The sequence below is a fragment of the Cannabis sativa genome, chromosome 7 (assembly GCF_029168945.1).
Source record: "Cannabis sativa cultivar Pink pepper isolate KNU-18-1 chromosome 7, ASM2916894v1, whole genome shotgun sequence".
NCBI classification, from domain to species: Eukaryota; Viridiplantae; Streptophyta; class Magnoliopsida; order Rosales; family Cannabaceae; genus Cannabis; species Cannabis sativa.
This window is the reverse complement of record NC_083607.1, coordinates 15,502,332-15,530,076: the sequence shown is the minus strand read 5'-3', so window position 1 is coordinate 15,530,076 and position 27,745 is coordinate 15,502,332. Positions and strand designations below refer to the sequence as shown.

Below are 27,745 nucleotides of genomic sequence, written 5' to 3'. Positions count from 1 at the left end.
ATTTCTAATAATATATATACATTTTAAATTTCATTTATTTTAAATTAATCAATTAAATGAAAAAATTATTGATATAAGTTGGTCCAAGAATTAATTAAAATAAATAATTAATTTACAACTCAATCTATTTTTCAAGATAAATTCAAAAATATTGCATAATTAAAATGAAATTTTTGAAATTGATTAATAAAATAAAGAAAAAAAAAATATATTGAATATTATTTAAATTTAAGTTGAAAAATTAAATTTCAACCTAAAAATAATTTTCTATTTAATTAAGTGTCATGAAAAATAAATATTTAAGTATCATGATGAAAATCAACTTAGATATTTAAAATTTTCAATTTAATTAAATGTATTAAATTCAAGAAATAAATAATTAAGTGTAGAGAAGGTTTAATTATTAATTTCTAGTTTAATACTAGGAAAAATATTCTTAAATAAAATTGTACCAAAATTAATTATTTAAATAATTAATTTCACAATGTATAATATTTTCCTATTTAAATATTAGAAATAATAAGTAGTCTAGAAATAACTATCTAGAAAAAATCTCATTTGACTAAGTATCTTTTCAACAAAAATTTGAAAAAGTATCTTATTTAAGTTGTTATAGAAAAAATCTAGAACTTAAATAATTTCAAATTTAGATTTAATTAAATATCAAAAATTAAGTTGTAACCACTTAATTTGAAAAATATTCCATTTTAAGTTTAAAACTAACTTAAAAAATATCTTAAGAATCTTTAATAACTAATGCCTAGGATTCCTCAACTTAATTTAAAATTTAAATAAAATATTCAAATTTAAGTTAGATATGAAAAATCAGTTAAAATAACTAATTTATAACTTAAATAGGAATATTTAATTAAACAAGCTCCAGAAAGAATCTAGTTAGTTAAAATTCTTTATTTAATTAAATACAAGAAAAAATACAAATAGTTTGTCTAGAAATAATATCTAAAACTGAAAGTGTTTTTCTTAAAATTAACTTTAAAATATTAAAATGAAAATAATTTTTCATATATTTTAAAAGTTAATTATGTTGCTAATTCAATTTTATTAGGTCAAACTAATATAATTAACCTAGCAGTTATTTAAATCAGGCAAATGGGCCTTCACAATTGGGGTAGTTCATGTGAGGGGGTGCTGGGTTCAGTATGTCGTAGCCACTTCTATGGCTCCCAACTCTCACACAAGGCTTAAAAGAGAGGAATTTAACCTTAAAATAAATAACTGTTATTAATTGAATAGATCCAATAACTAAATGGACCTAAATAAAATCTATCATGGTGTGACATTTTATTTAGCAACAACCTATATGCATCTATATAATAAAATAAACATATAGGCTCACACAGGTACACACTTGGATGGGTCTTATCATGTTACTAGGTCATACAGAGATGAAAGAAGATTGTAAAATTTACATGTTACAAATTATTAACTTGACCAAGGGAGCCATCAGATCAATAGATCTGGCAAAAAGGTAACCATGGCCATTTACAATCAAGTAATAATAGGTTTTGAAAACTTACACACAAGCTAAAACCACATACTCCTGCAACAAGGTTAGCTGGATAGTTGGAAGTAGGATTTATTTATTTTTAAATAATTAAATTTCAAAAATTAAATAAATAAATGAATAATTAATTTTTCGAAATAAATAAAATAAATAATAAAAAAATATTAATTTATTTTTTGAAAAATAGAAATAATTAATTTAATTTCGAAATTATTTAAAAAATAATTATTTAAAATTAAACCTACAATTTTGAAAAATTAGTTTCAACTAACCTAAATATCATTTCAAAATATTGCTAACTACTTTTAAAAATTAAATGTTATTTTATAAATAAGAATTAAATAAAAAATTTAAAAAGATAATGAATATCTTTTTCAGATTTTAAATGTAATTTAAATAAATAAAATAACAAAATTTAAAAGTTAGCAAAATATTTTACATCTATTTAAAATTACATGATTATAATTATCTTATTTTAAATTTAAAATAAGGTCAAATTATTTAAAAAAAAATTTAATTTAAAAAAAAAATTAAAATCTGACCTTAAATTTAAATATAAGATAAGATATAATCAAATTTAAAAATAAGATAGATAATTAAGCAAAAAACATATATATTGACTATTTCAAATTCAAATTACACTAATATCATTAATTAAATTAAAATAAATATTAAATAAATTAATTATGATAATTAAAATTGAATTAGAAATAGTAAATATATAAATACAAAACTATACAAAAAATCGGAATTTAAATCCATAAAAAAGCATGAAAAAACGAAGAAAAACGAAAAATTTGCGAGGTGTACGGACAGTATGCCGAGAAAACTCGGCGGAATGGGAGATCTGCAGCATTCCCGCACGCGGAATGGGGTTTCATCAGACATCCGCGCGCGTGGCTCGGACAAAATCCTCTCCGAACACGTGTGTGACCGAGGTTGACTCGGTTCCGCGCGCGCGTGAAGATACACAACAATCTTATCTTTTTCTCGAATCTTCAAAAAATCATAACTAATTCAAATTAAATCGAAATTGAGTTCTGTAAAAAAATAACTTGCTTAATTTTTTCCATACTATCCAATAAAAATAATTCCAGAAACAAAATTTCAATTATTTTCACGAAAATTCACAAACATCAATCAATCATTATATAACACTCAATACAACATGAAACCATCCAAATAACAAACAATCGTTTTAAAGTCTAAATTTCTTGCAAGCAAATCAATTACCATGGCTTTGAGGCCAGTTGTTGGAATTTATTGTACCAGGATCTTAGATCTACTCACAAGTATGTTGTTTAACACCCTAAATATGAACTTTCTAAAACGATAAATTAAACACATATAAAGTTAAGAAAACCTTACATTGATGCAGCAGAATTAATGTCTCCTTCCACTCAGATCTCTAACCCTTGTATCCTTTCTGTAGCAGAGTATAATCAAGATCTGAGCCTGAATGTCCTTCTTCTTTGAGTTTGATCCTTCACAGTCTCCCAATCTACGATTGAGTTACTGCTTACTGTGTGTGGGCACTTACTCTCTCACTAGGGTCGAAATTTTATGAAGAGAGAAAAGAGAAGAGGTTTCGGCCAGGTATAGAAAGTAGGGAAGGCTCAATTTTTTTGAAAAGAGAAATTTCTGTCAGATAACTAATGATGTGTCTTTTTGACTGAGCCATCACTTTCTATTTATAGGCAACTACTAGGTTTAGGTTAGGAATTATTTGGCATTAAAATAATGAAAATATCAATTTGAATTTCCACAAATAGTGGCTGGCCAAGGTGTGATAATGGGCCCCACTTGATTTTGCAGTTTTAACAAATTTTATTTCTATTTTCTCAAAAACGCCAATTTTCCAATTCTAACCATTTAAATGCCAAAACTAATTATTTAATAACTAAAATATATTATTAAATAATATTGTCATTTAATTTAATTATTAACTAGACATATAAAGTCCATTAATAAATAAATAAACATAGAATCTCTTTTCTTTACAATTTCACCACTGCTTAGTGAAAATTCTTAAATTAGACATAGTCTAACTTTAGAATTATATTTGATGAATCACGAATCAATTAATGAGTCTTACAAGCAGAATGTTCTCAACTAGAATGGGGACCATGGATCTATATGCTGAGCTTCCAATAAGTGAACCAAATTTACCAAGTAAATTCCTACTTATTAATTCTTCGTTGAATCCACTCTTAGAACTTAGAATTGCACTCTCAGACTTATATAGAGCATATTATATGTTCCACGATATCAATATGCTATCTCATTTAACCATTATTATAATCTTATGGTGATTTAAAAGATCCTCTATATAGATGATCTACATCGAGGTGGGATAATTTTACCGTTCTCACCCCTCAATGTATTTTTCCCCTTAAAACACTTAGCTACCTGTAAATGGTGTTTAGTGATCTAATAATTAGTCAGTTAAACAAGAGCTCATCCATTTACTTCTATTTGCTAAGCTCGAAGGGAATCATCACTTGACTTCTATACACCAGTAGAAGCTATAGATTCCATATTTATGTTCAGCAATCCCACTCAATCATACTATCATGTTCCCAAAATATACGTATCACCCTGACCCAAAAGTAGGCTTAACTAATAAATCAAAGAACATGAATAGTACTCCTGAGTTGAGCCTAAGCATATCAGGATTTAGATTCTTTTAATCTTAAGATCAACTACTGATATTGACTTGGAAAGATATATATATATATATATAACGGTAAGTTTGTAATATCTTAACTTAGTTGCAATATCGGTCCAGTCCGATGTATACTCCATACATTCGAAAAACTAGTATACTTTACTAATGTCCTGGAAAGAACATAACACTTACTCCAAGTGTAAGTACACATCATCGCTGATTATCACATTAGTGTAAATCCAAAACACTGATGAAACAGGGACCTATTCTTTTGATTCATATGATCACAAACACATTCCACTATGTTGACGATACTGTATTTGTGAATAAACATATGATCTGGATTTAACTGATTTTGTGTGTGTGAATGTAATAAATATATTAAACCATTAGCATGTAAAATTCATGCAAACATAAATCACTTCAAATTTCTTATATTGATAACTAATCAGATTGTAAAGAGTTTTATTTAGGGCATAAAACCCAACACTAAGTTGATGCCACGTGTCACCATTCTTGTGATGCCACGTCAGAGTGCCAATTTTGGGATAACATTTGGCCCCCAAGTCTGTGTGGGACCTCCGAGGTTGCGTATAGACTTATTCCGAGTTGGCTCTGTCTTTGAAAAGGGACACGTGTCGAGCATGACCGTTCGAGACTCGATGTGAAGCTTACTGGGCGTCCCTTCGGATTTCAGCTAATTAATGCTCTGACAATTAATATTTTGAAAATCCGAATTTCTCTCTCCACGACTGACGGTTGCACTCGATTATTTTGATTTCCCATATTTACTTTCAAGGCGGGAAGTCGAGGCGTCTAAGGTTCCTTTACGTACAGTTACCCTTTTGCCTGTAAATACTTGGAGTACTGGCACATTTCCTCATTTCATCACCCTTCGTTGTTAAGCAAACTTCAGAGCAAAAAGAGAGAGTTTTCAGGCTTCAAAGTTGCTGAAGAGCTTTCAGACGATTTCAGGCTTGCTTGAATCTGGACACTCGAATCTTTGAGTTAGTTTCTGACTCCCTTTCTGTTTTTCCTTCGCATGCTTGTGCTTTTGAATGTATCTTTGCTGTAGAAAGAACACTGTAGGAAACCCTAGGGTTTGAAACTTCTGCGAATCTTCTTTTCCATGTCCTTGCGTTAGCTTTCAGCCATAAGGCTTGTTTTAGAACTGCATTGTGCCTGTTTTCCATTCTGCTTTCTTCAAGCTTCATGAACTTTTTTGCCCTAACTCAAGAAAAACTTTCTGACTTCTTGAGTTTAGACTTTTCTTTGAACATGATCGTTCTTTAATCTGTTGGGTACTCCTGGTTGGCATATTTGCTTGTTTTTTCGCTTGATACTCCGTCCAACACTCATCTTGCATGTTGTCTTTTGTAGATGAACCCTGGTGAGTCTTGAGAGCCTGAGCATCAAATCCATCAGGAACTGCTCCAACTTCTCCACGAAGTCCACCCTCGTCTTCGTGCTAATCCTTCTCCTGATTCCGTACCCAGCCATAGAATGATGGCTCGTACGAAGAAAACTACGCGTCTGGCTAACGCTTCTGATCTCCAGGTGGCTCGGCTTGCCACCCTGCCCGACGCCGAACAGGATTTGGCGGTCCCAATGGAGGAGGACCGTGAGGGGGATGCTGCTGAAGTCCAGGAAATTGAGGAACTAGACAAGGCGTGTCCGGGCAGCCCTCCCACTGCTGAGGGAGAGGAGCAGATTGAACCCCCTAACTATGGGGAGTACAATGAGGCTGGGCAACCAGTTGATGCTGATGGGGACGTCCTGGTTGCAGGCGTCGACTACGTCACCGAGGAGCTTGCTGAGGCAGTTCCTCATAGGAGGCAGGGTGCCTTGGGTGCCAGATGGGTGAGTCCTCCGTCCAAGATTTCGGAGGCACGCCTCTGCACTCTCGACCAGGACGGATACGTGGGCGAGCTGGACTGCTTCATTCCCCCCCACGACAATCGCTCCTCAAACCCTAGTGAGGGGATGTGCGCCTGGTCGGGGACTCACGGCCAGCAAGGGGCGCTGATGCCCTTGCATAAGTACTTCCGGGATGTGGCGGACTTCTTCGGCCTTTGCCCGGCCCAGATCACTCCCAAGGGCATTAAGTATTTGTCCGCTCTCTTCGTCCTCTACGCTTCCGAGGGATGGGGTGCTCCTTCTCCCCATGAGGTCGCTTAGTTCTTCGACCTGAAGTCTACCCCCAAGCAAGGCAGGTCGGGGTATTTTTACTTCTCTCAGCCAGGCTTCAAGTGGTTGAGCGGGACGGACAACAAGGCCATTAGCAAAATAGGGCGTTTTGTTGATGAGTACTTCATGGAGAAGGATCCAAACATCACCCGGACTCGGTTTTAGCAGATTCCGACATATCACCGTCCTCCCCTCACCCTTACCCTTAGGGATAGGGCTCAGAAGCTTGCCCGGTTACCGGTGGAAGACTGGGATATAATCCAGTTGACCTCTGATGCAAATCTGGTGTAGTACGGGCTCTACCCAGAAGACTTTTCTTCTATGTTTGTGATGGGGAAGAAGGGGAAATCTGGTGCTGCTCGGCCTGAACGAGCTCATAAGGAGAATGAGCTGATTCAACTTAAGCGGGAGGCTAAGTTGAAGGGAGGTGTTCGGGCAGAGCAGTATGCTCAGGAGTCTATGAATCCTGAAGATGAAGCTGAGGCTGAGGCTGAGGCTGAGCAGGTGGCTCCTTTGAGGAGGAAGAAGAAACTCTCGGCCACGCCCAGGCCCAGGCCCGTGGAACACGGCATTCGCATAAGGGAGCCCATTTCACCTGTTTGGCCATCCCATCCCTATGCTGGAAAAGGGAAGGCCGTTATGGCTGAAATAAAGTCGATGTCAGGTGATGATGGACTTCTGACTTTCTGGAGGGACAGTCACTCTGCGCTTTACTTCTTTTTCAGCTTCTTGACTTTCATACTTTGTATTTTTTGTTGGTTTTTGCTAACCATGCTATTTTTGCTCTATGCAGACATGTCTCGGCAGATGATGGACACCTTAAGGAAGAGGATGAGCGGAGGCTCTAGTGCTTCTCCTCCGACCAAGAAGTCTAAGGCCGGATAGGGGTCTTTAGAGAAGAGGCCTTCTGGAGAGGTCATTGATCTTTCTGAGGAGCTGACCACTTCAAATCCTTCCACTCCCATATCTGCCAAGTCTAAGGAGTCTGGGCCACCAACATCTAGGTCTGAGCTGGTCAGGAGGATTCCTGAATGTGAGCAAGCACCAACTCCACCCATGCCCGTGCTGCCTGAGGTCAAGAAGGGCAGGGAGGTGCTGGCTCACCATATGAACCGGCTGGTTCCTGAGGTCGGCGATCAGTTGGCTGGTGCGGACCACTCATCTTTGGATGTGTTGGTGGGCGGAGTCTTGAAGGAGCTTACCAGGGTTAGTCTTTTCTTTTCGACACTTCCCTTTTAGCTTTTCATGCTTAGCTTCTTATACTGACTTTTTCCTTTATGCAGGCCGGTTTGAAGTTGGCTTATACCTACTCCCGGGCTAAATCTGCCACTTCCAAGAGTACGGCTCTGTCTGACACCTTGAGGGCGGAGGCGGACTTGGCCAAGAAGGAAGCTGAGGAGGCTAGGGCGGAGACTGCAGCTGTTCGCCATGAGCTGGGTGAGGCCAACAAGAAGTTTTTTCCCGCTGAGAAGAAGGTCACCGTGCTGACAAAGGACCTCGAGGCTGCTGATCACTTTGAGGAAACCATCGAGTCCTTATCTCCTGAGGTTGATCGTCTTCAAGATGAGAGGACTTCTCTGAGAAAGGTCCTCCTTCGGCTGAAGGATGACAAGGATGCTCAGACGGTCGACGCGAACCGCTTGAGGGAGAAGGTTGATGCTTTGGAGACTGCCGACCTCGAGCTCTTCTTTGATTTTTGGAAGGCTAATCCCCAGGCCAACTTCGACTACTTAGGCGACGCCAAGGACATGTACCTTGAGTACTGCGCGGCCCAAGTTTCCTGTGGTGGGAAAGAGGTGGCTGCTTCAACTTTCAGCCAAGCTTCTGACCAGGCTGCCGATGCTTCTCCTGCTCAAAAAACAGATCCTCCTGCTCCAGTCGGCTCAGAAGAACCAAATCCAGAGCCTGGGACTCCAGCCGTTTGAACATTAATCTTTTTATCTCTCCTGTTTATATATATATATTATATACGGCCGTAAGGCCTTTAAGACATCGTGACCGGCCAAGCGGTCTTTAAACTTGGAATTAATTTTCATTTTTTGGACAACGGGCTGACCGGGCACCTTTTGATCTCGGTATTTTATGCTCTTCTTATCCTTAATGAATTTCATTCTTTGTTTATAATTGTAGTGCAATTGTGATTGTTTTATGTTTACCAGATGCTTTGTACAGGTATAGGTACCCTCCAAGTGACCGAGCAGACGTATGACTCTTGGTCACTTGTCTTTTGCAAATATATTGCTTTTTTGTTCGGTATTTTGGGTTCGACTGAGCCTTTTGTACGCACTCTAGGTAAATTATATCATGCTGATTTTTTTGACTCAATAGAATTGGAAATACTATCTTTATTCTTTTATTGATCGAAAATTTATTTGTTACCGTAGTAACTTACATCAGAGCTAGTGATCCAATAGATCTTTTTAGCTTATCATGACATAAAACAAATAAGAAACTGTACTTTAAAGTGGTCTACCCGACCTGAGGCCATTCACTTATAGCGAATGTTCAATAGTACTTTAATGTGGTCTACCCGACCTGAGTACTTTGAAATGGTCTATTTGACCTGAGTACTTTGAAGTGGTCTACCCGACCTGAGTACTCATTGGTAGTAATTCCTTAAATGTTCTCCATTCCAGTATCGTGGTACTAAAATGAGTTGCATTTTTTCGTCATACTTACCAAGTTTGTATGCTCCGGAGTCGAGAACTTCGACCACCTGATAAGGTCCTTCCCAGTTGGGTCCTAGTACGCCTGACGTGCTGTCTTTGGTGTTTAGGAATACCCTTCTTAGGACCATATCTCCCACAAAGAATTTCCGAGCTTTCACTTGTTTGTTGAAATACCGAGCTACTTTTTGTTGATGAGCTACCAACTTTAAGTTTGTAGTTGCTTGTTTTTCTTCAATTTCATCAAGTGATTCTGCAAGGAGTATGTGATTGGTACCTTGATCGTACGTCAACCTTCTGTGGGATGGTGGTTCGAGTTCGACGGGCAGCATAGCTTCATAATCGTACGCCATTGAGAATGGTGTCTGACCGGTTGCTGTTTTTTTCGTTGTACGGTATGACCATAGAATCTCTGGGAGTTCTTCCGGCCAATTTCCTTTGGCATCTTCAAGCTTCTTCTTTAATGTGTCCTTTAGGGTCTTGTTGACTGCTTCAACTTGACCATTTGCCTGTGGATGTGCCACTGTGGAGAAGCTTTTGATGATGCCATGGTTCGCGTAGAAATCAGTGAAAGATTGACTGTCGAACTGCTTGCCGTTGTCCGAGACTATTTTGTACGGTAGTCCGAACCGGCATATGATGTTCTTCACTATAAAGTCTTGAACCTTCTTTGATGTGATATTTGCAAGTGGTTCGACTTCAGTCCACTTTGTAAAGTAGTCAACTGCTACCACCGCGTACTGCACTCCGCCTTTACCTTTAGGTAATTGCCCGATTAGGTCAATTCCCCAGATGGCAAAGGGCCACGAACTTTGCATTTGTGTCAGCTCGTTGGGCAGAGCTCTTGGTATCTTTGAAAATCTCTGGCATTTGTCGCATTTCTTGACGTAAGTTTTTGAATCTTCGATCATCGTCGGCCAGAAGTAGCCTTGCCTTAGAATTTTCTTTGATAAGCTTTGTCCGGCTGCATGATTTCCGCAGAATCTGTCGTGAACTTCATACAGAAGTCGTGCAGCTTCATTTGGTGTGACGCACCTGAGTAATGGCATTGAGAATCCTCTTTTGTACATGATCCCGTCTGCGATGATGTATCATTTTGCCTTTCTTCTCATTTTCCGAGCTTCATTTCGGTTATCAGGGAGTTCCCCAGAGTTGAGATAGGCGGCTATTGCCGTCATCCAGTTCGGAGATGTATCGACAATTTTGATTTCTTCCGTGCCGGTGATGCTAGGCTCTTCAAGAAACTGGATCGGGACCAGGTTCACCTTGTCACTTATATTGCTGCTCGGCAAACGGGCTAGCGCATCTGCAGTTGTATTTTCCTCTCTTGGAATCTGCTTGAGGCTGTAGGTTTTGAATTGTGCGAGCAAATCATGTATTTTTCTCAGATATGCTATCATTTTTTCTCCTCGAGCTTCGTATTTTCCAGATACATAATTTACAACAATCTGTGAGTCAATGTAGATCTCGATGTGCTCAGCGTTCATTTCCTTCGCCAGTTTGAGTCCAGCGATTAGGGCTTCGTATTCGGCCTCATTGTTGGAGGCTTTGAATCCAAATTTGACCGCTACATGCAGGTGTTGCCCCCTAGGTGTTGTTGGGTTTTATGCCCTAAATAAAACTCTTTACAATCTGATTAGTAATCAATATAAGAAATTTGAAGTGATTAATGTTTGCATGAATTTTAAATGCTAATGGTTTAATATGTTTATTACATTTACACACAGAATCAGTTAAATCCAGATCATATGTTTATTCACAATTACAGTATCGTCAACACAGTGGAATGTGATTGTGATCATATGAATCAAAAGACTAAGTCCCTGTTTCATCAGTGTTTTGGATTTACACTAATGTGATAATCAGCGATGATGTGTACTTACACTTGGAGTAAGTGTTATGTTCTTTCCAGGACATTAGCAAAGTATACTAGTTTCGAATGTATGGAGTATACATGTGACTGGACCGATATTGCAACTTAGTTAAGATATTATAAACTTACCGTTATATCTTTTCAAGTCAATATCAGTAGTTGATCTTAAGATTAAAAGAATCTAAATCCTGATATGCTTGGGCTCAACTCAGGAGTACTATTCATGCTCTTTGATTTATTAGTTAAGCCTACTTTTGGGTCAGGGTGATACGTATATTTTGGGAACATGATAGTATGATTGAGTGGGAGTGCTGAACATAAATATGGAATCTATAGCTGCTACTGGTGTATAGAAGTCAAGTGATGATTCCCTTCGAGCTTAGCAAATAAAAGTAAATGGATGAGCTCTTGTTTAAGTGACTAATTCTTAGATCACTAAACACCATTTACAGGTAGCTAAGTGTTTTAAGGGGCAAAATACATTAAGGGGTGAGAACGGTAAAATTATCCCATTTCGATGTAAATCATCTATATAGAGGATCTTTGATCACAATAAGATTATAAGAATGGTTAAATGAGATAGCATATCTATATCTTGGAACATATAATATGCTCTATATAAGTCTGAGAGTGCAATTCTAAGTTTTTAGAGTGGATTCAACGAAGAATTAATAAGTAGGAATTTACTTGGTAAATTCGGTTCACTTATTGGAAGCTCAGCATATAGATCCATGGGCCCCATTCTAGTTGAGAACATACTGCTTGTAAGACTCAATAATTGATTCGTGATTAGTCAATTATAATTCTAAAGTTACACTATGTCTAATTTGTGAATTTTCACTAAGCAGGGGCGAAATTGTAAAGAAAAGAGATTCTAGGTTTATTTATTTATTAATGGACTTTATATGTCTAGTTAATAATTAAATTAAATGACAATATTATTTAATAATCTATTTTAGTTATTAAATAATTAGTTTTGGCATTTAAATGGTTAGAATTGGAAAAATTTGCGTTTTTGAGAAAATAGAAATAAAATTTGTTAAAACTGCAAAATCAAGTGGGCCCATTATATACACCTTGGCCGGCCACTTATTTAGGTTTTTCAAATTAATATTTTCATTATTTTAATGCCAAATAATTCCTAACCTAAACCTAATAGTTGCCTATAAATAGAAAGTGATGGCTCAGTCAAATTACATGCTTTCATAACATCTTCTGACAAAAAATTCTCTCTTCAGAAAACTGAGCCTTCCATTTTCTATACCTTGGCCGAAACCCCTCTCTCTCTTCTCTTCTTCTATATTTCGGACCCTAATGATAGAGTAAGTGCCCACACACAGCAAGTAGTAACTCAATCATAGATTGGAGGACTGTGAAGGATCAAACTCAAAGAGAAGGACATTCGGGCTCAGATCTTGATAATACTCTGCGACAGAAATGATACAAGGGTTAGAGATCTGAGTGGAAGGAGATATTAATTTCGCTGCATCAATGTAAGGTTTTCCTAACTTTATATGTGTTTAATTTATCGTTTTAGAAAGTTCATATTTAGGGTGTTAAACAACATACTTGTGAGTAGATCTAAGATCCTGGTAAAATAATTTCCAACAACTGGTATCAGATCCATGGTAATTGATTTTCTTGCAAGAAATTTGGAGTTTAAAACGATTGTTTGTTATCTGGATAGTTTCATGTTGTATTGAGTGTTATATGATGATTGATTGATGTTTGTGAATTTTCGTAAAAAATAATTGACATTTTGTTTATGGAATTATTTTTATTGGATAGTATGAAAAAAATTAAGCAAGTTACTTTTTTACAGAACTCAATTTTGATTTAATTTGAATTAGTTATGATTTTTTTAAGATTTGAAAAAAGATAGAGCTGCTGCACTCACATACGCGCGCGGAAATGCTGCACGTTCCCCCAGCGCCGACGTTTCTCGGCAGGCTCCCCTATGCAATGCATACTGTCCGTACATCTCGCAATTTTTTTGTTTTTCTTCGTTTCTTCATGCTTTTTCATGGATTTAACTTCCGATTTTTTGTGTAGTTTTGTATTTAGACATTTACTATTCCTAATTCAATTCTAATTATCATAATTAATTTAATTAATATTTTATTAAATTTAATTCATGATATTAGTGTAATTTGAATTTGAAAAATAGTAAATATCTATCTTTTTTGCTTAATTATCTATCTTATTTTTAAATTTGATTATATCTTATCTTATTTTTAAACTTAAGGTCACATATTAAATTTTTTAAATTATTTTTTTTTAAATTATTTGACCTCATTTAAATTTAAAATAAGATAACTATAATCATGAAATTTTAAATAGATGTAAGATATTTTGCTAACTTTTAAATTTTGTTATTTTACTTATTTAAATTAAATTTAAAATCTGAAAAATATACTTAATTTATCTTTTTTTTTTAATTTTATTTAATTTTTTATTAATAAAATAACATTTAATTTTTAAAAGTAGTTAGCAAATTTTGAAATGATATTTAGGTTAGTTGAAACCTAATTTTTCAAAATTGTAAGTTTAATTTTAAATATTTATTTTAAATAATTTCGAAATTAAATTTATATTATTTTATTTTTTATTTTCGAAAATAAATAAATATTTTTTTTTTATTTTTTACGAAAAAAATTAAATATTATTTTTTATTTATTTATTTAATTATTTTATTTTCGAAATTTATTTATTTAAAATTAAATAAATCCTACTTCCAACTATCCAGCTAACCTTGTTGCAGGAGTAGGTGGTTTTAGGTTGTTTGTAAGTTTTCAAAACCTATTATTGCTTGATTGCAAATAGCCATGGTTAACTTGCTGACAGATCCAATGATCTGATTTTAACTCATGGCTCCCTTGGTCAAGTTAATAATTTGTAACAGGTAAATTTTAGAATCTTCTTTCATCTGTGTATGACCTAGCAACATGATAGGATCCATCCAAGTGAGTGCCTGTGTGAGCCTATATGTTTATTTTATTATATAGATGCATCTAGGTTGTTGCTAAATAAAATATCACACCATGATAGATTTTATTTAGGTCTATTTAGTTTTTGGACCTATTCAATTAATAACAAGTATTTATTTTAAGGTTAAATTCCTCTCTTTTGGGCCTTGTGTGAGAGTTGGGAGCCATAGAAGTGGGTACGACATACTAAACCCAGCACCCCCTCACATGAACTACCCCAATTGTGAAGGCCCATTTGCCTGATTTGAATAACTGTACTAGGTTAATTATAGGGAAATTTACATATATACTGTTTTTGGACCAAAACTTTACAAAAATACTGGGACACGGCAAAAACAACTTTTTTACTGCCCCAGCCCATTTTCTTTACTTTTGTACTGCACAAGCCCAACAGCTTAACATTTATACTGTGAACAGTAAAACACACGGGGAAAACGACCTGCTTCGTGTGTGGGGAGTCGCCGGAGTCGGACATCACCAAGAAAAAACCATTAAATCTGGCGAAGAGTTTTTGGTAAAAGGAAGCAGAATTGAAGAACAAGAACTACAGAACACTGTCCCCCCAAAATAACAGAGGTAAACACAACAAAACCCAAAAAATAATTTAATTCTTAAGAAACCAAAAAAAAAAAAAAAACCCCAGATTTAGATCTGAAGTTTAAAAAAAAAAAAACGAAAACACAAATGTGATATTCTTTAATGTATTATGCAAAAAGATAAATGGGGGTTGTTCTATTGTTAATTTGACGTTTGTAACACAAAATGATTCGAAAAAAATAGACGATAAATTAGTACAATTATTCATACAAAAAATTAGAGTTGTTCTAATGTTGTTTTGCGGTTAGTAATACAAAAACATTCCTACATATATGTATTAGACAAATATAATAATAAAAACTAACAAAAAATATAATGGGTATTTCTGTTTGGTTGTTTTTGTGCTGTTTTATTGTTGTTCTATTATTTTTTTTGTTGGATTTTTTTTTGTTGTTTTGCTATTGTTTTATTGTTGTTGTACTATTGTTTTAACATGAAATAAGACACTGGAATGACAGGTAATGGAACGTCTACCAATACTCATCAAGAGCAATGGACAATAGAATGAAGATCACAATTATGTGAACTATGTGGCTAGTGGAGAATTCATACCAACAAAATGCAAGTACGAAGAGCTACTGCAAATACTGCTTACTTCATTGGGGTGCGAAAACACCAGCACAACACTACAAATACAGTACCAAGCTAAAGAAGGAATACCACCGATCAAAATATGCAACGATCGAAGCCTCTACTTTTACTTGGAATTGAAAATGAAGGAAACAGATTTCACGACATATCCACTATGTGTCAACCAGCAAAACAACAACACAACACTTGCTGCAACACCAAATTCGATATCCACAACAACACCGTATGAATATAATGTGGCAATGATCGAAAACAACATAACAACGCTTGAAAACAACATAACAACAACAGAATCATACACAACGGGAAAGCAAACAGAAGAAGGGGAACAGTCAGAAACAATAAAAGATGAGGAGGACAAATTCGACATAATTGACTATGCAAATCTGTTTGCTGAAGAAAATGGTAGAAAAACTTGAAAACACCAGTAAAAAACTGGATCCAGAAATCGACATCAACAATGCAAAGTTAATAACAGACAAGCAACACCCCGAAGTGGAAAAAGGACAAGCATACAAAGACAAAGAAACTCTAAAGAATGTCCTCAGCTACTACGCAATCAAAAACAACTTTCAGTACAAAGTGTGGAAGTCATGCTCTCAAGAGTACAGTCTGAAATGTGTTTACGAAAGCTACAATTGGTCACTACGAGCATCGAGAAATGGCCCAACAAACACATTCATAATCAGGAGGTTTGTTTTTAATAGTTTTTTAATGTTGTTTTTGTTGTCAGCCTGAACAAATGCCCTTTTTCCACACTTTGTACTGAAATACACATGTTTGATCTCTGCAACAGGTTTGTTTTAATAGTTTTTTAATGTTGTTTTTGTTGTTTTTTTGTTTTAATAGGTTCTCAAATATGCACACATGCCCCATAAATATTAGGCATGAAGACCAAAGGCAAGCAACATCGAAACTGATAGGGGAATGCATAAAACCGAAGTTCTTGAACATAAAGACAAAGGCAACACCGATGGACATAAAAGGGGAGTTGAAATACAGATATGGCATCAAAATGAACTATATGAAAGCTTGGAGAAGTAAGGAACATGCAGTAAACGACTTGAGAGTTAATGCTAGTGACTCGTACAGCCTAATACCGAGTTTCTTACACATGGTGGAAAAAACAAACCCTGGATCATTTGTCGATCTGAAACGGTAGAAGACAACAGCTTGCTCATTGTTTTCATGGCGTTGGATGCATCCGTAAAAGGGTGGGGAGCATGCAGACCGATAGTTGTTGTGGACGGAACGTTCCTCAAAACAGCTTATGGGGGAACTTTGTTGTGCGCATGCACACAAGATGCAGCAGGGCATATTTTTCCACTAGCGTTTTGTGTTGCAGATTCTGAGAATGACCAATCTTGGAAATGGTTCTTCAAAAAATTTAAAGAAGCGTATGGGGTACGGGAACACCAATGCCTAATTTCAGACAGGAATGAAAGCCTCATCAAAGCAGCAAGAGAAATCTATCCAGAAATTACACACAGTTACTGCGGTTACCACATTTTGAGCAACCTTAAAACAACATGCTGCCAAATACAATCTGCCATTCTTTGGAGCAGTCAAAGCCTACACAGAAAAGCAATTCGAGTTCCACATGGCTGAATTGGGTGGATTGGACAAACGCATAAGACCTTACCTAAAAAAAGTCGGTTATGAAAAGTGGTCAAGAATCCATAGCCAAAACAAGAGGTATTCTACAATGACCTCAAACATATCAGAATCACTGAACGCTGCAAATTTGGCAGCAAGGGAGCTACCAATTACAACGCTGCTAGAATGCTTGAGAGCATTGGTGCAACAATGGACACATACTAATAGGACAAAAGCACACAACACCTTCACTAAGCTATCACCAACTGGAGAAGACATACTGTTGAAAAATTACACATACTTATTGAATCTGGAGGTAAAATATTTATTATGCTTTTTTTTTTTGTAAAAAAAAAAAAACAAACAGTAAGTAAAAGGTGTTGTTGTAGTGTTGTTTTTATAGTTTTGTATTGTTGTTGTAAGAATTTCAGCTATGTTTGTTTTTTTTTTTTTGTAATAAAATTTAAAACAGGTTAAAGCAACAACAAATTACTTGTTTGAGGTAACAAGAATGAAAGAATCGTGGGAAGTAGACCTAGAAAAAAGAACATGCACGTGCAACAGGTTCCAAATAGATGAAATGCCATGCGGGCAGGCTGTGGCCGTGATGAGGGAGATGAACATGGACCCGAACACCTACTGTTCAGATTACTACACAAAAAAAAAAATTGGCTGGCAACTTATTCTGGGACAGTTTACCCAATAGGACACCAAAGTGAGTGGGAGGTACTGGAAGAAGTGAAGAATATTATAGTCTTGCCTCCACATGAAAGAGTAAAATCAGGAAGACCAAAAACATTAAGAAGGAAGGCTGGATGGGAAAAGGATCAACACAACAAGTGCAGCAAATGTGGTGAACTGGGGCATAACAAAAGAACATGCAGCAGAAGACGTAGAAGGGAATAAAAACAACAACAGAACAACATTGGAAAAACAAAAGAAAACTACACATACGTTTTGAGAATGAGATATTGAGGAATTTAAATTTCTGAAATACAAAGGGAATACAGTTTTTATTTGAAAAACATTGATTACATTGGGAATTGATGATACTTTAGATTGGATATTAAAAGATGTTGGATACTAAATTGAATATATATATGAAGTTTGTTATTGAAACAGTTTGTGTTTTTAATACTGAAATGAATATTTGTATTCAAAAAAACAGAGAAACTATAAGAAAAAAAAAACATAGAAAGAAGGGATGTGAAATGAAAAAACTAACAACTTTAACATACCAACTTGTTTGTACATAAGGAGAATAAGAAAAAACATACAAAAATAAAGATTACATATTGTCCACACAAAACGTAAGGAAACATAACAGAACACCAATGTTTGTTTACGAAAACAACATAAAAAAACATAAAAACAACATTAAAAAACTATAAGAACAATGACAGTCTGATTGAAAAAACAAATCACTTCTTGGGAAGGCTGGGAGGGGCCTCGGATTCACTTTCAATGTTCTCAGTTTGCTTCTTCATCCCATATTGATAAAATAACACAGCCAAACGATCGCGGTGAATTTCCACATCAAAACCAGAGGATGGGATGGGTTTGCCATCAATAAAATACTCAGCAAATGATGCTACAAAAACACCACAATCACTGGAAAAAAAAAAACAACAAGAAAACACAAAAACAGACACTATGAGAACACTAATAAAAATCAAAGTCACATAACAAAAAAATAAAAATACAAACAAGCAGTGAAAAACATTGAACACTATACATAAAACTTACGCTGTGACCTGCTCGGGTAAACCATCAACAGCAACAATAGGGAACGGTTCCATAGTGCTAAACTTAGCTTCGTTGCGAAGGCCTTTGAAGTCTAACATAGAGAAGTAATATGGTAAAATAACAGAAAAAGGCTTGCAAGCCTCTTTGGCAGCTGTCATATACCTTCCAGAACGCAATGAATTGTACAGATATATCCGCCGCTCAGCTATGTTTAGACGACCACAAATCCAATGATCCTGTAATTTTACATTGATAGGCATAACAACATGATCAACCAAATACCAAGGAGTGGCACATAATATCTTACCACCTTGAATGTACTGGGCCACATTGTGAGAAAGAGACAACACCGATATATCGTTGTTTTTCTCAACAAACTTCTCATACAAACTTGTTATGCTAGAACAAAAGAGGCAATCAGTTGTGGTGACTTTGATTATCGGCTCGGCTGAGTACATTATTTTCTTACGAAGATAATAGAAAATAATGTTAATGTGCTGTACAAAAAAAAATTAGTAAAAAAACATTCAAACTTATAAAAAAACTAACAGAACAACACTTAAAAACATAAAGAAAAATAAAAAAAAAACAAAAATATATAAATAATAATAATAAAAAAAAAAAACTTACAGAATTGGTAAGGAAACAATTAGGGTAGGCAAGGTTGTGAAACCACATCTTGTTGCTAATGTCCTCAACACCAAAACGAAAAGGCGGAAATATTGTGTCCTTACCCTTACAATACACATTAGTTGTTGTGCTAAAAAAAAACAAATAAAAAAATATCAAAACACAAATAAAAAATTAAAAACTAAATGGAAAACGATAAGAGATATATAACTGAAAACACCTACAAAAATACTTACTTAGATTTATGCTTTCTAAGACCTGTATCAACCCACTTGACAAACTCAGCTTCCAATTGCGGATCGACAAGTTCACCAATCTTGTTGTCCAACGGGCACAAACCACGCACATATTTAACGACCTTATACACAAAATCATCAGGAGAAACTGAGGATGAACCTGATTTAGATGCACCAGAAGCAAGCTCAATGAATGGAGATTTCAAAACAGCTCCTTTCTTCCGATCCCTCTTTTGAGGACGTAAAATAGGAGTCTCTTGAAAAACAACCATTTCAAGATCAGTCTTCTCAGAAGTCTCAACAGAAGCAGGGACATGAGTTGAGGAACCAATCTAAAAAAGAAAAAGGAAAAAAAGAAGACTTTTTTTTAATTTCAAAAAGTACAATCAAAACACTATAAAAACAACAATAGAATACCATATAAACAAAAATTACAAAGGAACAAAAAGAGAAATACAAACCAAATTCTCCACAGCTTTAACAGCAGATGCAATTGTTGCATCAACATCAATGTTCTCCTCCCCACCTTGAGACTGTTCAGGCTGACAACAAAAAAAAAACAGTAAAAAACTATTAAAACAAACACAAAACACAGAAATCCACACAAAAAGCACAAAAAAAATGATGTCCAAACAAGAAATACACCTGTTTGATCTCTGCAAGAGGTTCCACAGGGTCAGAATTCTTGGCATCATCCACCTTGCCGGTATCATCATCCCTCGAAAAAACCTCGGGGACAACAACACCCTCATCGTTACGAACATCCCCCGTGTGAGCCTCATCCTGACCAGCACCAACACCATCTCCACCAAGATCATCATCATCATCATCAGTTTCATCGTCATGATGATCATCTCCTTGGTCATCGTCGAATTTATCATCCTCGTCTTCCTCCGAAGTGGAATCTTCATCATCCTCATTTTCTGAAGTACGAAGAGCATCTTCAGACTGAGATCCATTGTGAGTAAGACCACCTTGGGATGACTGAGAACAAAAAAAACTTAAAAAATTAATTTACTGTATAAAACAACATAAAAACACTACTAAAAAAATAACAGAAAAAGTAATGACAATTAAAAAAACACCTCAATAAGAATGTCCAGCTTCTTGTTCATCTCAGCAACAGATTTCATAAGTATCCCTTGCTGGCTGACAACAATAGATAGACACTTTTTAAATTCCTCAAACTCAACTCGGGAGACATTCTCATGAGCAGATGGTGAAGAAGCACCCATCAAGGCAGGTTGACCAGCAGGCTTGGAACCACCTTTAATTTTGAATTTGACAGCCTCGGGAGTAGTCTCACCAGAGAAAAAATCAGTAAGGCTCAAACTCAATCTCTCAACGGAAGTTGGAGTGATGTTTCTTAATTTTAACTGAAACAAAAAAAAACAATATGCACATGAAACTGAAATTATAAAATAACAACAACAATCAAAACATAAAGTATAAATAATGTACACAAAAACAACATTAAAACAACAGTGGAAATAGTGTAAAAAACAACAGAATTACGTCTTTCAAAGACCGATCGAAAATGAGGGTGTTCATGACATCCATTTTCACCTGACCCTCCTTGTCCTTGGGTAATTTAGGCCAATTCAAAATCCTTGGAATGCTAACATTTTAGTACAACGACAGTTTCCCAATAACGTACGGGCAACACTCGAAAAACCAGAATTGAATAGCCAAAGGAAAACCCAATAACCTGTAATACCCACCATCCTCGTCACTACGAACTACCCTCTTATAACCAGAATCTATCTTACCCTTCAAAGAATGCATAGTGATATCAAAACAATGCTTGCCCCAACCAAATTCATTATATCGACCACTATCGACAACATCTATTTCCTCAGACGAAACAACTTTACCCGGGGGACCACCCAACAAATAACACTGCACAAAATACAAGACAGCCAACTTGACTGCAAGATCGTCGTTATCCTTAAGATTGTCAGCAATAAAAGCACTCTGAATAGCACCCTTGGTAATTTTTTTGTACCCCTTAAAACAATGTTTGACCAATTCATTATCATCTTGCTTAAACTGATAAAAATCAGAATCAACATGACAATCTAACCCCGTGACCAACGCAAACTCTTCGATAATAAACCTAAGATATTTCCCTTGGACACAAACCCAAAACTCTAACCCATTAGGCTGCTGAACCTCCCTCAACAGCAAACAATGAAGCAATTGGTAATGAATTATGTACTCCAGAATCCGAAGAAAATAACCAAACACAGATTTTGAAAAAAATTTCCAATTGGCTTTCAGTTAGAATTCTCTTAATGTCTCCAAGTACAGAGTAATACCCAGATGTTACTACTCTAGAATGATAGAATTGAGATCGGGTGTACTTGCATTCCCAATCCTAAAAAACAGAACAATCAAAAACACTGATAAAAGCATATCTAAGACCTCTCACTGTTGATTTAAGAAATTCTTTCATGGCTTTATCTTTTCTGGAATAGTTGAGACTTTTCCTTAGATAAATAAAATCTATGTCTAAGAAGTTGTGAAGCTTCTATATGCCATTAGAAAGAAAATGCTTCAGCATCTTACTAAAGTAAGTTGCTTGCATTAGAGTAAGTAATTACCAGGTATACCACAAGCCATAGGTTTAGATAAACTCAAACCTATAATACTAGGAACAGGAAGTTTGTTAAGTCCATAGAATAGACTTATTAACTAAAATTTCCTTTTATGTCCTTGTAATAGAAAACTTTAGGTTACTCCATGCGAATGGATTAAACCATAGTTCTATTGGCTTTCTTCTTAGTTTCTTATCTTGACAATCCATTACTTGTTTAAACTCACAATGGATTTTAATCACTAGTGTCTCCCAAGTCATAAGAAGGTGAGTTCCTAGAAACTCTCCCACTACGACGAGGTACCGTGAATTATGTCGAAGAAAACTAAATGGTATTGATCTCTTCGGTTGTGACAAGACAACAGAGGCAGTGGGATCATCATATGTTATATAAGATGATAGAACACTTTTGGAATCAAGAAAAATATCTCCTTTATTTGCTACTTGTTTTCAGACTTAGTCATTATCTTAGAAAAGTAGTATTTGTTTGATCAAACACTTTCTTATCTATTGACAATGGGATGGTCCACCCCTAATCACTTAGAATAGCTAACAAACCATGGTTAATAGTTCTAGCTTTTCTTAAGATTTTGATTAGGTCATCCATGAATCTAGTAATGATTTACATTAAGTACCCAACCATTACATCATTCTGAAATTGTATTAACATAGAAGGATTTAGGCAACGACTAGTAACTAATCATCAATATGCAAATCGAAATTTCTACGGAGGTAAGTTTGGATATAATTCAAAAATCAATTTAATGATCTTTGAAGTGCATATCTACTAACTATTTCTCCACCCCTATCAGTTCGCAAGATCTTTAATCACTTACCTTAATGGTTTTAACCATTGCTAGAAATTAATGAAACTTTTTAAACATTTCAAATTTCTTGCTAAAAGGTATAATCTAGAGTTATCGTTTGAAGAATACAACGAAAAACTCATATCCACCCCTGAATGTACATCCATCTGCGAATGAGATGAATAAGCTAAGAGGAATTAGGATAATTTAGTTTAAAATAAGAATCCAACGATGCTTCGATTAGCGAAAGTCAAAGTAATCTTATTTATACAATCTTCTTGTTTCATATCGTAAAAATACTAGTCTAAGGGGTCATCAATTGATGAACAGCTAGATGTCGCATATACAATATTTATCTTTCGAGATCTAACACTATTATGTATGTCTAATGGTGAAAATCCACTAGGGATTTATCTCATTAGATAAACAAGCCAAGTTAGACCAACAATGAAGATTTGAAATTAAACTACAACTTAATAACAGAAAATAACATGGTTCAATATAAATTAATACACAATTCAGAAATTATAAAGATATAGCAAGTAGGAATGACAACTGAAAATACTAAAAGCTTACAATCCTAAATAATTTCCAAGGTTTTCAACAAACTAATATCAGTGTCCCGTTTAGGCGAGAGTCAAAGCTACCATTCATTGAATAGAGTTGTCAGCTCATCTAAAATGTTAAACATTCTAGCAACCTTTTATTCGATCAAGATTGGAATTCAGCGTTGTCCCGTTTAGGCGAGAGTCAAGGCAATTCTATCTTATGAGCTTCCACCATTGTTTCGCAATTTGCAAGTCAAGTATGGTCGTCACCATTAGGGTGATCCATACCATACAAAACACTTACAAACTACTTATCATTCGAGATTAAACGGTGCGAAATTGCTAATGAACGTTCCTCCATTAGGGAGGATTACTCACTAAAACAAACGCGGTGTAAAACCCACAATGAAGATCGAATGTCTCTTGATAATAAAGCTCATTATTTAAAGAGAGTTGTATTTTCTTTGATTCTCTTTATTTAATCTGTTTATTTTAAATATATATTTATTTAATTAAAATTTTTAATTTAGAATAAAAAATTCTAAATATAAATTTTAATTTAATATTTATAAATTTTACTTAGATGGATAAGAAAATAACATGAATTATTTCCATCTTAGTAATAATTTCCAATAAATATTTAGAAAAATATTCAATTTAAGTTGTTACAAAATTAATTTAAATTAATTTACAACTCAAATTTAATTTTCTATAAATATATATTGCATTTCGAAAAATTAAAGTATTTAAGAATACAATTTTCGAAAAATGCATGTTAAAATAAAATAAAAAATAAATCCTGGAAAAATTATTCTAATTTAATGTTGGCCCAAAATTAATTAATAAAATTAATTTACAACAAAAAATATAATTTTCCTATTTAATTAAATATATAAGAAAAATTTCAAATATTTAAGTATGATGATGAAAATCAACTTAAATATTAATTTTCTATTTAATTAAATACACTAGAAAAATACTTCAAGTGAAAATATCATCTATCTAGATTTTCCTTTGACTAATTAATTCAATTTCTAATAATATAATTTAATTCAATTTATATTAAATTAATCAATAAATTAAAAAATCATTGATTTAAGTTGATCCAAGAATTAATTAAAATAAATAATTAATTTACAACTTAATCTATTTTTCAAATAAAATTTGAAATTCCAGCATTTAAGAAATGCAATTTCGAAATTTGATTAATAAAATAAAGAAAAAATATATTTTGAAAATTATTTAAATTTAGTTGAAAAAATAAATTTCAACTAAAAATAATTTTCTATTTAATTAAATGTCATGAAAAAGAAATATTTAAGTATGATGATAAAAATCAACTTAGATATTTAATTTTCAAATTATTTAAATGTATTAAATTCAAGAAATAAATAATTAAGTGTAGAGAAGGCTTAATTATTAATCTCTAGTTTAATACTAGGAAAAAATATACTTAAAATAAATTGTACCAAAATTAATTATTTAAATAATTAATTTCACAATTTATAATATTTTCCTATTTAATATTAGAAATAATAAGTAGTCTAGAAATAACTATCTAGAAAATATCTTATTTAACTAAGTATCTTTTCCACAAAATTTGAAAAAATATTTAATTTAAGTTGTTATTAGAAAAAATCTAGAACTTAAATATTTTTCAAATTTAAATTTAATTAAATATCAAAAATTAAGTTGTAACCACTTAATTTGAAAATATTCCATTTTAAGTTAATATTCGAATAGATATTAACTTAAAAAATATCTAAAGAATCTTAATAACCAATACCTAAAATTCCTCAACTTAATTTTGAAATTTGAAATTCAAAAGATATTCAGATTTAAGTTGGTTAGTTGTAGATAACTAAATATTAACTTAAATAACAATATTTAATGAAAAATTTAAATTAAGTTCCAGAAAGAATCTAAATGGTTATAATTCTATATTTAATTAAATACAAGAAAATACATATAGTTTAGCTTAGAATAAAAAATTCTTTAAACTATAATTTTCTTAAATTAATTTCAAAATAAATGAAATTAATTATGTTGCTAATCAATTTTATTAGGTTAAACTAGTGTAATTAACCTAGTACAGTTGTTCAAATCAGGCAAATGGGCCTTCACAATTGGGGTGGTTCATGTGAGGAGGTGCTGGGTTCAGTATGTCGTACCCACTTCTATGACTCCCAACTCTCACACAAGGCCCAAAAGAGAGGAATTTAACCTTAAAATGAACAACTGTTATTAATTGACTAAGCCCAAAAACTAAATGGGCCTAAATAAATTCTATCAAGAACTATGATAATTTATTTTAGCAACAACAACCTATGTGCATCTATAATAAAATTAAACACATAGGCTCACACAGGCACACTTTGGATGGGTCCTATCATGTTGCTAGGTCATACACAGATGAAAGAAGATTGTAAATATACCTGTTACAAATTATTAACTTGACCAAGGGAGCCATCAGATCATTAGATCTGGCAAAAAGTAACCATGGCTATTTGCAATCAAGTAATAATAGGTTTTGAAAACTTACACACAAGCTAAAACACATACTCCTGCAACAAGGTTAGCTGGATAGTTGGATGTAGGATTTATTTAATTTTAAATTAAATAATTAATTTTGAAATAATTAATTAATTAAAAAATAATTTTTCGAAAATTTAAAAAAAAAATTGAAAAATTCGAAATTTTTAAAAAAATTTAAATTTAAAATTAAACCTACAATTTTTGAAAAATTAGGTTTCAACCAACCTAAATATCATTTAAAAAATTTGCTAACTACTTTTAAATTTTAAATATTATTTTATAAATAAAAATTAAATAAAAAATTAGAAAAGATAAATAAATATCTTTTTCAAATTTTAAATTTAATTTAAATAAATAAAATAACAAAATTTAAAAGTTAGCAAAATATCTTACATCTATTTAAAATTACATGATTATAATTATCTTATTTTAAATTTAAATAAGGTCAAAATATCTAAAAATAATTTAATTTAAAAATATATATATATAAATCTGACCTTAAATTTAAAAATAAGATAAGATATAATCAAATTTAAAAATAAGATAGATTTTTTAGCAAGAAGATAGATACTAATTCTATTCAAATTCAAATTACACTAATATCTTGAATTAAATTTAAAAAATATTAAATTAATTCAAAAAGATAATTAGAATTGAATTAGGAATATTAATAGTATAAATACAAAACTATACCAAAAATCGGAAGTTAATTCCATGAAAAAGCATGAAAAATCGAAGAGAAACGAAAAAATTGTGAACTGTACGGACAGATTTGCGATCGCAGGAAAATTTCAGCAGAGCCGCGATTTTTTCAAATCTTCAAAAATTCATAACTAATTCAAATAAAATTGAAATCGAGTTCTGTAAAAGGCTAACTTGCTTAATTTTTCCCATACTATCCAATAAAAATAATTCCAGAAACAAAATCGCAATTATTTTTCACGAAAAATTTACAAACATCAATCAATCATCAAATAACACTCAATACAACATGATACCATCCAAAAAAAAATATATATATATATATATACAAACAATCGTTTTAAAGTCCAAATTTCTTGCAAGTAAATCAATTACCATGGCTCTGATACCAGTTGTTGGAAATTATTTTACCAGGATCTTAGATCTACTCACAAGTATATTTATTAACACCCTAAATATGAAGTTTCTAAAACGATGAAATAAACACATATAAAGTTTAGGAAACCTTACATTGGGTGCAGCGGAATAATATGACTCCTTCCGTTCAGATATCTAGCCCTTGATTCCTTTCTGTAGCAGAGCATTATCAATATCTGAACCTGGATCTCTTTCTCTCAATCTTTGATGTTGAAACCTCCTTCTTGCTGAAAGTCTTTCTTCACGATCTTCCTCACTATGATTGAGGTATTACTTGCTGTGTGTGGGCAATACTCATACACTAAGAATTTCGAAATTGAAGAGGGAAGGAGAAAGAGAAGGGTCAGCCAAAGATAGGGAGAGAGAACGCTCAGTTTTTTTCTGAATCAGAAGTGTAGAAATTTAAGTATAAATTTTCTGAAGCCTTCACTATCTATTTATAGCGTTCCACTAGGGTTAGGTTTGAATTATTTGGCATTAAAATAATGAAAAAATCAGTTTCAATTTCCTACAAAAGTGGCTGGCCCTATACAAGTGGATTTAGGCCTCACTTTTTGCAATTTTGCAGTTTTATCTTTTCTGCATCTGATTTTCTCAAAAACGCCAATTTTCTAATTCAACCATTTAAATGCCAATTCTAACTATTTAATAACTATAAATAATTATTAAATAATATTGTCATTTATCATATTTATTAATTGAACCATACAAAGTATCATAATTAACAAATATGCCCCTATAAACTCTTTCTTTACAATTTTGCCCTTACTTAGTGAAAAATTCACAAATAGACATAGTCTAAATTGAGAATTATAATTGATTAATCAAAACCAATTACA

The 27,745-nt window shown here is 33.4% G+C and overlaps 3 protein-coding genes across 3 annotated transcripts; 2 read left to right on the top strand and 1 right to left on the bottom strand.

Moving 5' to 3' along the window:
- The first annotated feature begins 15,496 nt into the window (after positions 1-15,496).
- On the top strand, positions 15,497-16,256 carry LOC133039652 (uncharacterized). Its single transcript, XM_061118557.1, has 2 exons — positions 15,497-15,786; positions 15,944-16,256. The coding sequence occupies exons 1-2, from the start codon at positions 15,497-15,499 to the stop codon at positions 16,254-16,256; spliced, it is 603 nt and encodes a 200-aa protein (XP_060974540.1).
- A 543-nt stretch (positions 16,257-16,799) lies between these two features.
- Positions 16,800-17,396, top strand: LOC133039651 (uncharacterized). The gene is made up of 2 exons (XM_061118556.1): positions 16,800-17,006; positions 17,163-17,396. Exons 1-2 carry the CDS (start codon positions 16,800-16,802, stop codon positions 17,394-17,396), a joined length of 441 nt encoding a protein of 146 aa, XP_060974539.1.
- LOC133029338 (uncharacterized) lies at positions 17,202-20,576 on the bottom strand. Its single transcript, XM_061101865.1, has 5 exons — positions 19,764-20,576; positions 19,303-19,634; positions 19,067-19,196; positions 18,437-18,933; positions 17,202-18,301 (listed from the first exon to the last, which is right to left on the bottom strand). Exons 1-5 carry the CDS (start codon positions 20,259-20,261, stop codon positions 18,112-18,114), a joined length of 1,647 nt encoding a protein of 548 aa, XP_060957848.1. The 5' UTR covers positions 20,262-20,576; the 3' UTR covers positions 17,202-18,111.
- Between the last annotated feature and the right edge of the window lie 7,169 nt (positions 20,577-27,745).

Bases quoted from the DNA above. Each gene is read 5' to 3' on its own strand.
- LOC133039652 (XM_061118557.1), top strand. From the start codon at position 15,497: ATGGTAGAAAAACTTGAAAACACCAGTAAAAAACTGGATCCAGAAATC. The intron at 15,787-15,943 runs GTTTGTTTTTAA...TTGTTTTAATAG, and splicing joins AACACATTCATAATCAGGAG to GTTCTCAAATATGCACACAT.
- LOC133039651 (XM_061118556.1), top strand. From the start codon at position 16,800: ATGACCTCAAACATATCAGAATCACTGAACGCTGCAAATTTGGCAGCA. The intron at 17,007-17,162 runs GTAAAATATTTA...AATTTAAAACAG, and splicing joins CATACTTATTGAATCTGGAG to GTTAAAGCAACAACAAATTA.
- LOC133029338 (XM_061101865.1), bottom strand. From the start codon at position 20,261: ATGGATCTCAGTCTGAAGATGCTCTTCGTACTTCAGAAAATGAGGATG. The intron at 19,197-19,302 runs GTAAGTATTTTT...GTTTTTTTTTAG, and splicing joins CTTAGAAAGCATAAATCTAA to CACAACAACTAATGTGTATT. The intron at 18,302-18,436 runs GTAAGTTTTATG...TTTTTTTTCCAG, and splicing joins TTACCCGAGCAGGTCACAGC to TGATTGTGGTGTTTTTGTAG.